General features: G+C 36.6%; 1 protein-coding gene across 4 annotated transcripts in view; it reads right to left on the bottom strand.

Annotated features, from left to right (window-relative positions):
• The window catches only part of Rabgap1l (RAB GTPase activating protein 1 like), a 659411-nt gene that overhangs the window by 587812 nt on the left and 57995 nt on the right, over nt 1-13604 (bottom strand). For all 4 annotated transcript variants that reach the window (XM_057769682.1, XM_057769683.1, XM_057769684.1 and 1 more), the window contains 2 exons: nt 13443-13600; nt 11434-11544 (listed from right to left, as the gene is read on the bottom strand). In XM_057769682.1, coding sequence (XP_057625665.1) covers nt 11434-11544; nt 13443-13600 — 269 coding nt within the window. The remainder of the gene's footprint in view (nt 1-11433; nt 11545-13442; nt 13601-13604) is intronic.

The following is a 13604-nucleotide window of genomic DNA, read 5'->3' as shown; positions in this document are numbered from 1 at the left end:
CCTTTTAGAAGGCTTAAGTGGGGTTTGTGAGCAATGTGCTACTACTAGCTGTTTAATGGCCACACAGACCCGCTGCATCCCTGAAGCTGGGGCAGTGAGCATGACTTGCAGAAGTAGTGAAAATACCTACCCCATGTAGTACAGGGCGGAGCCAACAGGTGTAGAGTAGGTCCTAGCCATGACTGCTTACTTAGCATTAAAAAAGGGGGGGTGCTCCTGGTCAGAAAATGATTATAGATATTCAAAAAGACAGATTCTGAACAGGTCACAGTGTAGTCATAAATGTTCGTAGGCTTGGGAGAGAGAGGAAAAAGAGTATAGACAAGAGTAAAGATAATAAAATAAGTGTTTTTTGTTGTTTTCTGAGACAGGGTTTCTCTGTAGCTTTGGAGCCTGTCCTGGAACTAGCTCTTGCAGACCCAGCTAGCCTCAAACTCACAGAGATCTGCCTTCCTCTGCCTCCCAAGTGCTAGGATTAAAGGCGCATGCCACCAATAAAATAAATATTAAAAATTAATAAAGCAAAAACAAAAATAAGCCACATGAAGATGGAATACACACTACAAGTCTGAATTACGTATATTCTTGTGTTTTCTTTAAATTTTATGATTGTGAATGAGGTAAGTACAGAGAGACATTTCATTGTATGAGCTGCTAAGCTAAACCTATATATATATATATATATATATATATATATATATCATAAGATATATATAAAGATACCTTTAAATATATACATATATTTAATATATATACCTTTAAAATACATATATATTTTTAAAGGTATTTGGCTTCAAAATATGAGTCTAAGGATATGTTGCTTTGGAAAAGAGGTTCTGAGGCCGGGCAGTGGTGGCGCAAGTCTTTAATCCCAGCACTTGGGAGGCAGAGGCAGGCGGATCTCTGTGAGTTCGAGACCAGCTTGGTCTACAAGAGCTAGTTCCAGGACAGGCTCTAAAACCACAGAGAAACCCTGTCTCGAAAAAACAAAACAAAACAAAAAAAAAACGGAAAAGAGGTTCTGCTTTTGCTTCCACAGAAGATGAGAACTTGTGGATTCCTTCAAGGCTAATGTGGTTTGATGGAACAAGACTCCCCAAAAGGTCTTCATGAACCCTAAAAATACTTCACCCAGCAGTAAGCAGTTTGGAGAAAACTATGCCCAAATTCCCAAAATGATTGTTTATAAATGTTTGTTTTCATTTAAAAGGAACTGGTATAAATCATTAATAGTCACAGTCAATCTCTTTTAAAAAATAAGAAAGATATAATATAGAGATGAATACTTTGCATTGGTATGGATCTTGGTCTATTGATAGAAATTTAAGGTCAATTTTGTTATATGTATTTCTGGTCTTCTTTAAGGTATTATGTCTATGAATCTCATTTAAAAATGTGAAGCACAATTAAAAATTACAAATTAATAGTCATTTATAATAGTCAATCTTGTAGTTTGTTAGGTTTTCAAGATATACAGAGATATTTTTCAGTTAGATAAATAATCTTCAACACTTCAAAGATCTATGGAATATGACATTTAAAATGTTTTAAAAACCTATACCCTCAACAGTGAGACATGTCTGCTCCTGGTAGCACCAATTACTTCAAGAGGAAGATGAGCATCAAAGAGTGTCCTTATGGAGTTTGTTAGCCATTTGGGCAAAAAACTGCTCTTGCCTGGACTGATTGAAGGTATGCTGCATAAATTGGACATGCAGAACCCACAAAAAAAAAGTGACTGCTGAACTTTGCAAAAGACAGGATGATCCTTCAGGGTTCCTGCTTCACAGAAGAAACTGCCAGATATTCTGCAGGACACAGAAGAAAGCAACTGATGAACTTTGCCTTTACAAGGCAGAATAGATCTTCAAATATCCTGCTTCATGGAAAAGTCTACCAGATACTATGGGCCTTAGGCTGAAGGTAGATGCTCCAACATTACAGAAGAACTTTGAGTGACTGTCCAGGCAGCAAGATGTCTCTGTCAATTCTAGAGTTTTGGAAGTTGTTTACAAGGCACTTCCTGTTTACTTAGGTAATATTGTATCCTTCTGGAGTCTTTGATAAAGTTGAAGATAGTTATACCTTTCCTAAGTTATGATAAGAAATAAATTAGATATGAAACTTTAGACTCACAAAGAAATATTGTAACCAATAATTCTTGTTTGATAACTGTTTTGCTATATGTAATTTTACTATGTTAAAGTTAAAGCCCTCCTTTTCATTTAGACAGAAAAGGGGCGATAATGTGGGATTCCCTTCTGTATGCTATGAATATATTTTATTACCATTGGTTAATAAAGAAACTACTTTGGTCTATAGCAGGGCAGAATATAGACAGGCTGGAAGAGAGAAAGAGAGCAGGTGGAGTCAGAGAGATATCATGAAGCTGCCAAAAGTGACAGACACCAGAACCTTACTGGTAGGCCAAAGCCTCATGGTGATACACTGATTAATAGAAATGGGTTAATTTAATATGTAAGAGTTAGTTAATAAGAAGCCTGAGCTAATATTATAATTAATAGCAGTATTATAATTAATACAGTTTCTGTGTGATTATTTGGGTCTGAGCAGCCAGGAACAAGCAGTCTCCGTTTACAGCAACCAGAACTCCCCTGGGAAGATATTCCATCAGCCTTCTCCTGATTTCTTTTCTGTGCACCATACTGGTACATTTCTGTTGGCATTATTTTCATGTCTTTCTGTCTGTTTGTAAAGTTACCTCCCTACTTCTCTTAGGAGTGGGTCAGTCGAACTCAACTTCCTTCCTTGAGTCTTATTTTGGACCATTCCAAGGATTTTCAGGCCCAAGCTAGTGACTTGGGGCTAATTATCCAGAGAGGGTGGGGGCACGCTTGATATGAGCATAGCAGGTGAAAGGGAGAAACCTCCTATGATTGCTAAACTGCAGTGACCCTGCTGTGACAATTTAGCCAGTGCCTGCAACCAGGGAAGCTGACCATCTTTTTTTGCAGGATACTGACTGTCAGGCAGTCACTCTGGTCACAAGCTGCCTGTGTAGCTGCTGTGCCCCCCTTCCCTTCCTTCCTGGGCCAAATTCTTCACTGTGGACCAAGGTTCTTGCCACAACTTCTTCCCCTTAGCCCTTCCTGTCCTGACACTGCCTAAGAAACTGCTGGAACCAGGTTATAAAATATTATATTTCTGAAAAATGATGCTTTTGCTTAAACAGAGAAAATTATATAGTTTTGGTCATTTACATTCAGTTGGTTATAAATATTTCTCAACATTTACAGGGGTTGGTTACAAATTACTATTGGTTAGAGTAAGAAAAAACTACTGCTAGTCTTAGATGTTTCATGTTGGTGCAGGTTTTTATGTGCTGATGCAAATTTAGAGTTATTTTTGTTATGGAGTATGTATGCTTTTGTTCTCATTTAAAGTACTATAGCCATACAATATTCTAGTCTACTGAAGTAAACCACAAGAAGGACTTTGACACAAGTTTTCATGTTATCTGAAAAGCAAGAGAAAAGGCAGGAGACTACAAAAACAAAGAGAAGAGAAGGGAAAGAGGAGCTGTCTAAATGTCTGGCTTAACCAGAGGGCATATGAGATTTGACCACATTATGTTAAGTCTGGTTGGTTTTCTTCATTTAAAAAAACAAAGCTGATGATTCTTCTATAAAATGTTTGTATAGGAAAGAGGAGGACTGAGGTTCCATGTCAGGCTTATTTTTAAAAATATATAATGTATAATTAAGAATGCAAGTTAATAATTAATCATTATGCCATAGCCCTCCAGGTTGCAGGGCTATATATGATTGGCTTTCTATAAAATGACAAGACTAGAGCTCTTAGCTATTCACAGTTTCATAGAAAACTCCAAACCTGTTTCTTAAAAAAAAAGTGCTGATAAGATGAAAGCAAAACAAATGCAGAACTCTGGTCTACAAAAAGCAATACTTATAAGGATGTTTTTCAGAAAAATATGGCTGTAACTTTATACTTGATATAGGGAATGGTTACCATCAGACCTAGAACAGCAGCACTGGAGAATTGGAATGGACTGTTTATGGTGATAGAAAATGTAAAGTTATATTTGTTACAACATACTGTATATGTGATTCAACTCTTTTTTTAATATATACTCCATATGGTGATTGAAAACTTAAGATTATAAAGGCCTATTCATATTAACAAAAGCTGACTTAGAGATTTACACCTAAGTACTTATGTCTTTGTCAAATGTTCAATCCATGCTTCTAAAGAATTCAGATAAATTAAAACGTATGTTTGATAAACAAGATATTTAATAAATAAGATATATATTATACAATGGAGTTTCTGGTCACCTGAGAGTGTCCCTTTCCCAGGGTTGGGCATTTAGGTAAGTGCCCCCATGGCTTGTCAAGAGCGGTGCTAGCCTACAGGCTCCCTCATTCCCTACTCATGTGCCACACCCCAATTCATAAGCCCCTTTCTCTTGTCCCCATTTGGCCCTGGGGGATCTTTCCCCTGTTACTATTACTATTCCTTGCCTTCTCAAAAGACAGTCTTAGGTTGGAGCAAACTTGTTACATGTTCACCCACAGAATGGCTATTTTGCTTTCTTTACTGAGCCCATTATCTATGTTAAAAAGTTTTATTTTTGATACTAGAAGAGCTTCAATTCAAAGTTATTAATTTTAAGGCTAAACCTGACAGGAATGGAATGTAAAGTCCTAGTCTTATGAAAGCTACTAATTTATTGTAGGCTGGTAAGGAACACAAGTTAATGGTGAGTCATCTTATAGATGATCAAGTTCTTTAACTGTTTGTCAGAGCCCACCTTGAACAAAGGTCATAGAGTTCAGGCCTATTCTTGTTCCTTTAAAGTTACTGACAGAAAGTTTGACCCAGGGTGTGGCTACTAACAGGACATTTTGACCTAAGGTGTGGTTACTTGATGCTTTGGGTTTTGAGAAGATAATCACTTTGTTCCTTGCATTTTGGTAGAGAGGTCTTTCTCCTCCTCTTTGGATTGGGGTATATAAAGCCTATGAAAAATAAACATGGGTGGATTCAGTATTCACTGTGTTGCCCCCCAACTCTATCCTATATCTCTGTCTTTTCTTTTGTATCTCTGTTTTTTGCTGCCTAACATTTATAATCCACATGCCCCTACTGTGAAACGTACAAACCCATCAAGGTTGGACCACGACAACTGTAGTCATGCTAAGAACTAATATAATTAATTACAGGGATAAGCCTTACTTAGCCCCTGTATATGTTTTCAAAGTTAAACTTAAAAGAAGTAACTAGAAACAAAGTTTGTCTATTCAGATGTAAATAACAGTCCTCAAATGCTTCAGAGATCTGCATAATATGGCATTTATTTTAAGTTTAATAAAGAACTTATTATAACAGATGGGGACTCCCAGCTCCTAGCAAACACTCCTAAGGTCTCCAAAGAAAACAAATGGAATGACGCAACAACTCCACCAGGATTGTTGATAATACTGACAACTGGGTGAGATGTACAAATGCAACAGCAGCTACCAGGACCCAGCCCAGACTGTGAAAAAGCAGGACACTGACCAGCCTGGTCTACAAGAGCTAGTTCCAGGACAGGCTCCAAAACCACAGAGAAACCCTGTCTCAAAAAACCAAAAAAAAAAAAAAAAAAGCAGGACACTGGAGAATTGCTTGACCCCCTTTGCCTAGACAAAGTATGGTTGGTCTTCCCCGTGTTCCTCCTCCACAGGAAAAACTCTCACATTATAGGCCTGGCAGCTGAAGACTGATGCTCCTGTCCTGAGGACTCCTCTGCCTCTATAGATAGATAGTACTGAAGAGGACATGGAAGCCTGGGATTGCTATCTGAACTAATATAGACTAGTCTCTGTCACTTTTAATAGATTCAGAAGCTGTTTGGTCCACACTCCCATATATATTAATCCTTCTCAGATCTCTGAGGGTATTGACTGACTGTAGCTTTGAGAGATACAAGCACCCAGTTCCTTTTGAGAGGCTGCAGTTGCCTTGTCAGTTCTCTTTTTAAGTAAAGATCAGGTCACAGGCCTCACTTCCCTAAAGATATTACTAGGTCTCAAAACAGCTTACTTTGCTACCAGATTCCAGAAGAGATAAAAATAAACAGATTTCAGCTATAACTTTCCACTAAAGGGACATGATTTTAAATTACTGTTCTCAATAGTAGCTGTTTATGTCTCTGATAAATGATTAGATGTATGTGTATATGTATATACACATATATATTAGATGGATATCACACACATATAAATAACACAGGTTTTGAGGATCTAAGAAACTATTCTAAAATATGAAAGTTTAAGTAAGCCATGGAAGTTTCTGTAAGTGACTATGGGTCTGAGAAAGAAATTTAAAATGTAAAGTTTATGTAAGGTTTGAGAATATGAGAATCTGTGACTGATATATATATAAGGGTCTGAGGATATGAAAGCTTAAGGTATGAAAGCTTAAATAAATTATGAGGGTCTCAGAAAATTATTTAAGATACAAATACAAGTTACACTGGGTGGTGGTGGCACATGCCTTTAATCCCAGCACTCGGAAGGCAGACAGGCAAATCTGTGAGTTCAAGGCCAGCCTGGTCTACAAGAGCTAGTTCCAGGACAGACTTCAAAGCTACAGAGAAACCCTGTCTCGTGGGGGGTGGGGGGGGAGAGAAGTAGACAGCACTGAAGAACAACACCTGAGGGTAATCTCTGGACTTCACATTCATACATGTGCACTTACACACAAATGAACACAAGCACACATAGAAACGCACACACAATAAGATGCAGTCATTTGCATTAATTTGGTAAGAAGACAAGCCAGACACAGAAAAAAACAAAATAATACACATTCTTTCATATATTAAAAAAATAGCCTGTAGAGGTCTGAAACAGTAGACATAAGAAATGGGAAGAGTAGGAGGGGAGACTAACAAGAAAACATTAAAAAGATCCTTTTAAAAGACAAATCCAGTGCTCCAATGTGGGTCTCTGTCTCTATCTCCATCCATCGCCAGATGAAGGTTCCATGGTGATATACAAGATATTCATCAGTACCGCTATAGGATAGGGCCATTTCAGGTTCCCTCTCCTCAGCTGCCCAAGGAACTAACTGGGGACATCTCCTTGGACACCTAGGAGCCCCTCTAGAGTCAAGTCTCTTGCCAACCCTAAGATAACTCCCTTAATTAGAATATATACTTCCCTGTTCCCATATCCACCCTTCCTTTATCCCAACCATCCCATGCTCCCCCAAGGTCCAAATGAGGAGCAGAAGGAAGGAGAACATGAGCAAGGAAGTCAGGACCACGAGGGGTACACCCACTCCACTGAGACAGTGGGACTGATCTATTGGGAGCTCACCAAGGTCAGCTAGACTGGGTCTGAAAAAGCATGGGATAAAACCGGACTCTGAACATGGTAGACAACGAGGGCTAATGAGAAGCCAAGGACGATGGCACTGGGTTTTGATCCTACTGCATGTAATGACTTTGTGGGAGCCTAGTCTGTTTGGATGCTCACCTTCCTAGTCCTGGATGGAGGGGGGAGGACCTTGGACTTCCCACAGGGCAGGGAATCCCGACTGCTCTCTGGACTGGAGAGGGAGGGAAAGGGGGATGGGGGGAGGAGGTGGAAATTTTTAATTAAATAATAAAAATAAATCAATAAAAAAAGAACAAAAAGAATACAGTACTCAGAAATCAGATGGCCTTGTTTAAATCTCTAGCTTCTGGCCAAGTGACCTGAGTTACTACTGTTAAGCCTCTGCTCCATCACCTGCACAAATGGAGTAATCATAATACCATCTTTCTTTCTCATGTGCTGCCAAAACAACTAAATTGTCTAATGGCTATCAAAAACTAAGTACAAGTGTAACAATTAGTGTTAGTGTTCTCTATCTTCTGTCCAGTTCTTAAAGCTTTATATGTCACATCTAACATGGATAAGCCAGAAAAGGAAAGAATAGTAGAAATTGTTGAGACAGGGAACAGTTCTCATATCTCTTCAAACAATACAGCATTTTATTACATACAGGTTTAAATAATGTATTTCATATTTCAAGACATTTTAGGCAATAAAAATTTTATACAGTTCATTCATTTATCTGAATTTGCAAACAGAAGTGGAAAAGTAGAAACATGAATTATAGTAGAAGACAGACTCAACTCAAAATTATCTGTCTTAGCCGGGCGGTGGTGGCGCACGCCTTTAATCCCAGCACTTGGGAGGCAGAGGCAGGCGGATCTCTGTGAGTTCGAGACCAGCCTGGTCTACAAGAGCCAGTTCCAGGACAGGCTCCAAAACCACAGAGAAACCCTGTCTCGAAAAAAGCAAAAAAAAAAAAAAAAAAAAAAAAATTATCTGTCTTATCACAGTTAAGGCACTAAACCGCCATGCCTCACTTTCCTCAACTGTGAAACAACATAATAATATCTACACTCATAGGTCACAGTGCCTAGAATATTGCTCAGAGCAGAAAGTGTTAAATGAGGGGAAGTAACTCTAAAACTGTGTTTCAAGCACTGTCTTAGGAGTTAAAATAAGCATAGTACTTTCTAATAAGGGTTGAGAAAGACAACTGCAGTATATCAATATCAACATATGAAATATCACTATATGAGGTGCCCAAGAGTGCAAAGAGATAAAGTGACTTCTTTCCTAACAAAAACTGAAGTCTATCAAACAAACAAAAAAACTAGAGCACCTAGGGTTTAGTGTATTATTCTTTCTACTTTGAAGTGTGATTGAAATTTTATATTTTGATTTTGACTTTTATATATTTGATTTTTAAATAAATTTATTTTCTCCATGACAAGACACACTGAGAATATGTAACCTGAAGTATATTCTTTCACACCAACTGTCTTTCTACTACAAAAATTACTTTGTTAGTGTAAGAATTCTCTTGATGAGACTGCCACCTACTGGATAATTAAATTCTACCATTTACAGTTTGGGCGTGATAAAAGGCAAGGTTTGTTTCTCTTTGAAACATATTAAACTAAGTATTTACAAAATCTCCCATGTCACAGATAATTAATTCTGTCAAAGAAAGCATTGTTTTGGCAAACCTAAAGCAATCCCAAGCCAATTCCTACTTAGAGATCAGCTAACAAAAAGAATGAGAAAGGAACCAAAGAATTTAGCATGAATTTATTAACCATTGCTAAATGCAACATATAATTGAAAGAATGAGATTATCAAGCTAGTTATCTCACCTGCTAGAAAAATCAACTCAATATGGATCAAAGACCTTGTAATTTTGAGCTATTAGGAAAAAAAACATGCAGAAAACACTTTCAGGTGTAAGGATAGGCAATGACTTTCTCACTGGAACTCTAATACACCAGAATATAATAGCAAGAATTAACAAATGAGACTGCACACATTAAAAAGCTTCTTCAAAAGTGACAAGCATTGGCATGAAGAGACACCCACAGAATGGGACAAAGTTTTACTAATTATCCTCTGTTAAGTGATTAATTTTCAAAATACATAAAAACTAACTTTAAAAAAACAGAACAAATAATCCAATCAATGAACGAGCAAATGAATTGAATAGTCCTCAAAGTAAGTACAAATGATCAATAAATCCATGAAGAAATGATCATCATTCTTTAGGTATCAAGTAAACACAAATAAAAACTACATTAAGATTACATCTCACTCCGGCTAAAATGAATGGCTAGCATCAAAAAGACAACAAACAAATAATGGTGAGGATGAGAGAGAGCTAAGGAGTAAATTGATCATTCACATTTGAGTATGCAAATTAGTGTAGCCACTATGGCAGTGCCTCACAAAACTAGAAACTGAACTGCCATCTGCTTCTATTGCACCATTCTAGTGTAGAACTGGAAAGAAATGAAGCACTAAAAGTCAGCACACAATAAAGATACCTGCACACCCACGCTTACTGCAGCACTACTCCTAATAACATCACAGAAAAACCCTAAGTGCCTGTAATGAATGAATAGATAAAGAAAACGCACATAATGGAGTCTTATTCAACCATAAAATATATGTCATCTATAGGAAACTGTAATCTATAGTGGGAGTGGCGGGAAAAGTATAATGGGAACCATTTGGAAGAAGGGGAGAAAAACAAGATCAGAGGGCCACAGGGAAAGGAGATGGAGAGCGAATGAGTATGCTATAAATGTAATAAATGAAGAAAACGTTTATATATAATACACACCAATGAAAGCTATCTAGAAGTTGAGGAAATACTACTATAGTAGAATAAAATAATATAATCATTCTGTGACAAAATTTGTACAGTCTCAAACATTTACAATTTCTCTCTTTCAAAGTAAGAGGAAATAGAGGGCTATAGCGGTAACTCAACAGTTAACAGAATTAACTGCTCTTCAGAGTGACTGCCACTACTGCCTAGCTTGGTTTGGTTTTTAAGTGTATGCAACAATTGACAATTCCATTAATAATATAAGAATATCTTTTTTCATATCCCCATCTTTACTTCATATTGTAATTGAATATCATATGGTTCCTTTAACATGAATCTTCTTTATTTGTAAATTGACTTTAGAACTGAATAACTTTCCAGCGATTTTTTTATTCATATTCTTGTCCATTTTTCTCCTTTGTTTTCTGTCAACCACTAAAAATATATTACATTATAAATAATAACTGCCATCTAAAATCAAATTCTGGGAGAAATGATTATGTTAGTGACTTTATATAAAATTTTTTTGGCCCTCTAAAACATTTACTTACCTAAAAGCATTCCTATAAATAAATACACATACACTTTCCTGGTGTAGAAGGTCCTTCTGTCTATGTGTTTCTTTCATGGGTTAATAAAGAAACTGCTTTGGGCCTATAGCAGAGCTGTAGAAGAACAGAGCTAGGTGGGAAAAACTAAACGGAATGCTGGGAGGAAGAATGCAGAGTCAGAGAAACGCCACGGATCCGCTGCAGGAGACATGATGAAACTTTGCTGGTAGGCCACAACCTCATGGTGATACACAGATTAATGGAGATGGGTTAAATTAAGATGTAGGACTTAGCCAATAAAAAGCTAGAGCTAATGGGCCAAGCAGTGTTTTAATTAATACAGTTTCTGTGTGATTATTTCAGTTCTGGGCAGCCAGGACAAACAAGTGCCCCCTCCTCTAACATTTTCCCATTAGGTGCTGGAATTTCAGAAGCTTTAAAAGATACAAAATAAAATAACTAATTTCCCTCCATGTAAATAAGTGTTAATAAAAATAGAATATAAACAAAAAGGATTTAAAGAGTGAAAGGGGCTCTGTAGGGGCAGTACAGGGTAAGAGAGATGGAGAAGTGGGAGGGGCAGGGCAGACAGAAGCAAGATACACTGAAAAACCACAGTGAGCTGTACAGCTGAGATTCAATAGGAAGCGTCTGATACATGTTAACAATGGCAATCCCAGTCTGAGCTATGACATAAGAACAAGCTACTTACCTCTCAATAGCTAATTCTTTGTTAGAAAGTTGCTGAACTGTAATCACAACCTTCTTCTCTACTCCTTGCTTTATTTTGAAATAAAATTTATCTCTATCCTTAGGCACAGGACTGAAATATTCAAAAAGAACAAAAATCAGTGATATAATGGTAGAATAAAATAACACCGTCTAAAATGAGAACAAAACAACAAAGTATTAAGCCAAGAACATTATATTCTTTCTTGTTGGTTTGTTGTCTTAGAACTCAGTGTATAAACCAGGCTGGTCTGGAACTCAGAGATCTGCCTGTCTCTGCCTCACAAATGCTGGGATTACAGGTGTATGCCCCCATCACCAGGCATATATTCTTAAGTCAGGCTGAATCTCACATGACTACAAGTAGAGAACAGTAAATTTGGCAACCAGCAAAATAAAACTCATAGAAATTTTGAACATGAATTGCAAAATCTTTCTAATTTTATCTCTCAATCAAGATCAATGCAGTATTTAAAACTATGAAAACATAATTTCAAATTTAGCTTTTAAATTAGAACAAATTTTCAAATACTGCTTATTTAATTTTTAAAGACTGTCATATTCTGGTTCAGCTGCTGGGTGGTCATGAGCACCTGTACCATAATTAAACCAAGAAAAAAAACAGTAAGGAACACTTTATCCTTTTAAATATCAAGAATTTAAGACTACTTTAACATATCCAAGTAAATATAAATAAAAGATGGACAAAAAAGATACAAATCATATACAGAAAGTTAATCAAAGTCTAACAAAGGATAAAGTAAATATTCTCATAATGAACAAATAAAACTTAAAATACAGGTTGCCCTGTCAGAAAAGAAAAATGCTTCCAGAAACTTATTTAATCTGACATTCACTTTTTTATTGGTAAAAAATACACATAAGTATCTGGCAATTATGGTTACAACTAAAGGCTGAGTGTGGTAGTGCACATTTTAATCCCAGCACTTGGAAGGCAGGGCCAGGCCAGCCTCCATGAGTTTGAGTTCAAGTCCAGCCAAGAGCTATGCAGTAAGACCCTGAATCAAAAGATAAAAAAATAAAAAATTAAGACATTGTTAAGGTATATAAGTAATTGTTAAATAGGCCATTTCCTATTAACTGTTCACTTTTTAACTGGAAAAAAACATTTTAATATATAATAGAAAAAAGTTAAATGATGATCAAACCATATAATATGCTAACAGCAACCACTAAAAACATTTTTGGTGAAAAATATTTCTATAAGGGGATAGAGGGCTGGATAAGCAATTAAGAGCACTTGTTGCTCTTGCAGAGGACCCAGGTTCAATTCTGACCTGGCAGCTCACAACCATCTGTAACTCCAGTCCCACTGGATCCAATGCCCTCTTTTGACCTCCGTGAATACCAGGCATGTACATTTTACAAACATACTCACAGGCAAAGTAATCATACACATAAAATAAATACATCTTTTTAAAGCTTTAATTTTAAAAAATAATAAAAAAAATTGAAAGAGGAAAAATGTATATAAATAGCTGTAAAATTTTCCCTACAAATACAATAAAGGAGAAAAATTAACTAGCTGAAAGTGGCGAGTGACACATTTATAATCCTAGCACTCAGGGATTAGACTCAGGAAAATCAGAAGTTCAAGACGAGCTTCAGCTATATAGAGGTCAAACCCAGCCCATGCTACAATGAGACCTCATCTCAAAAAAAAAGTTAAAAATAAATAAGAAAATGGAGAATAAATTAGCACTTTTAACAAAAAGTGATTCTCCATAGCTGATAAAATTACAGCCTGTGCCCTGTTTTTATGATTTTAATGTTCTATAATATCAGATTTTTTTATCAGTAAAAAAACTGTGTGACCATGAGAGAAGTGTGAGAAGAGTGAACTATAATTATTCACCAGTCGAATATTTCTGGGCCTGTCTAAAACCTTGTACAAACACGATCTGGTGTCTAGAAGGTATGCTAGTGAATACTGTATTACAGACACAATGCTTTCTTTTCAGATATTCTCACCTAAAGTTTCCTTTTCCATCATCTTCTTTTACCTCCAAGGAGACACTAAAGGTAAATACATCACTGTCCGGGGTCGGGATGATTGAATCTTTAACATCAGACACTTGTCTGGAAGAACGTTTGAATGCAGTACAGAAACTATATAAAATTCTGCTTACCTAA

This window comes from Chionomys nivalis, chromosome 5, assembly GCF_950005125.1.
Source record: "Chionomys nivalis chromosome 5, mChiNiv1.1, whole genome shotgun sequence".
Lineage (NCBI taxonomy): Eukaryota > Metazoa > Chordata > Mammalia > Rodentia > Cricetidae > Chionomys > Chionomys nivalis.
This window is presented reverse-complemented; position numbering and strand designations above follow the sequence as displayed.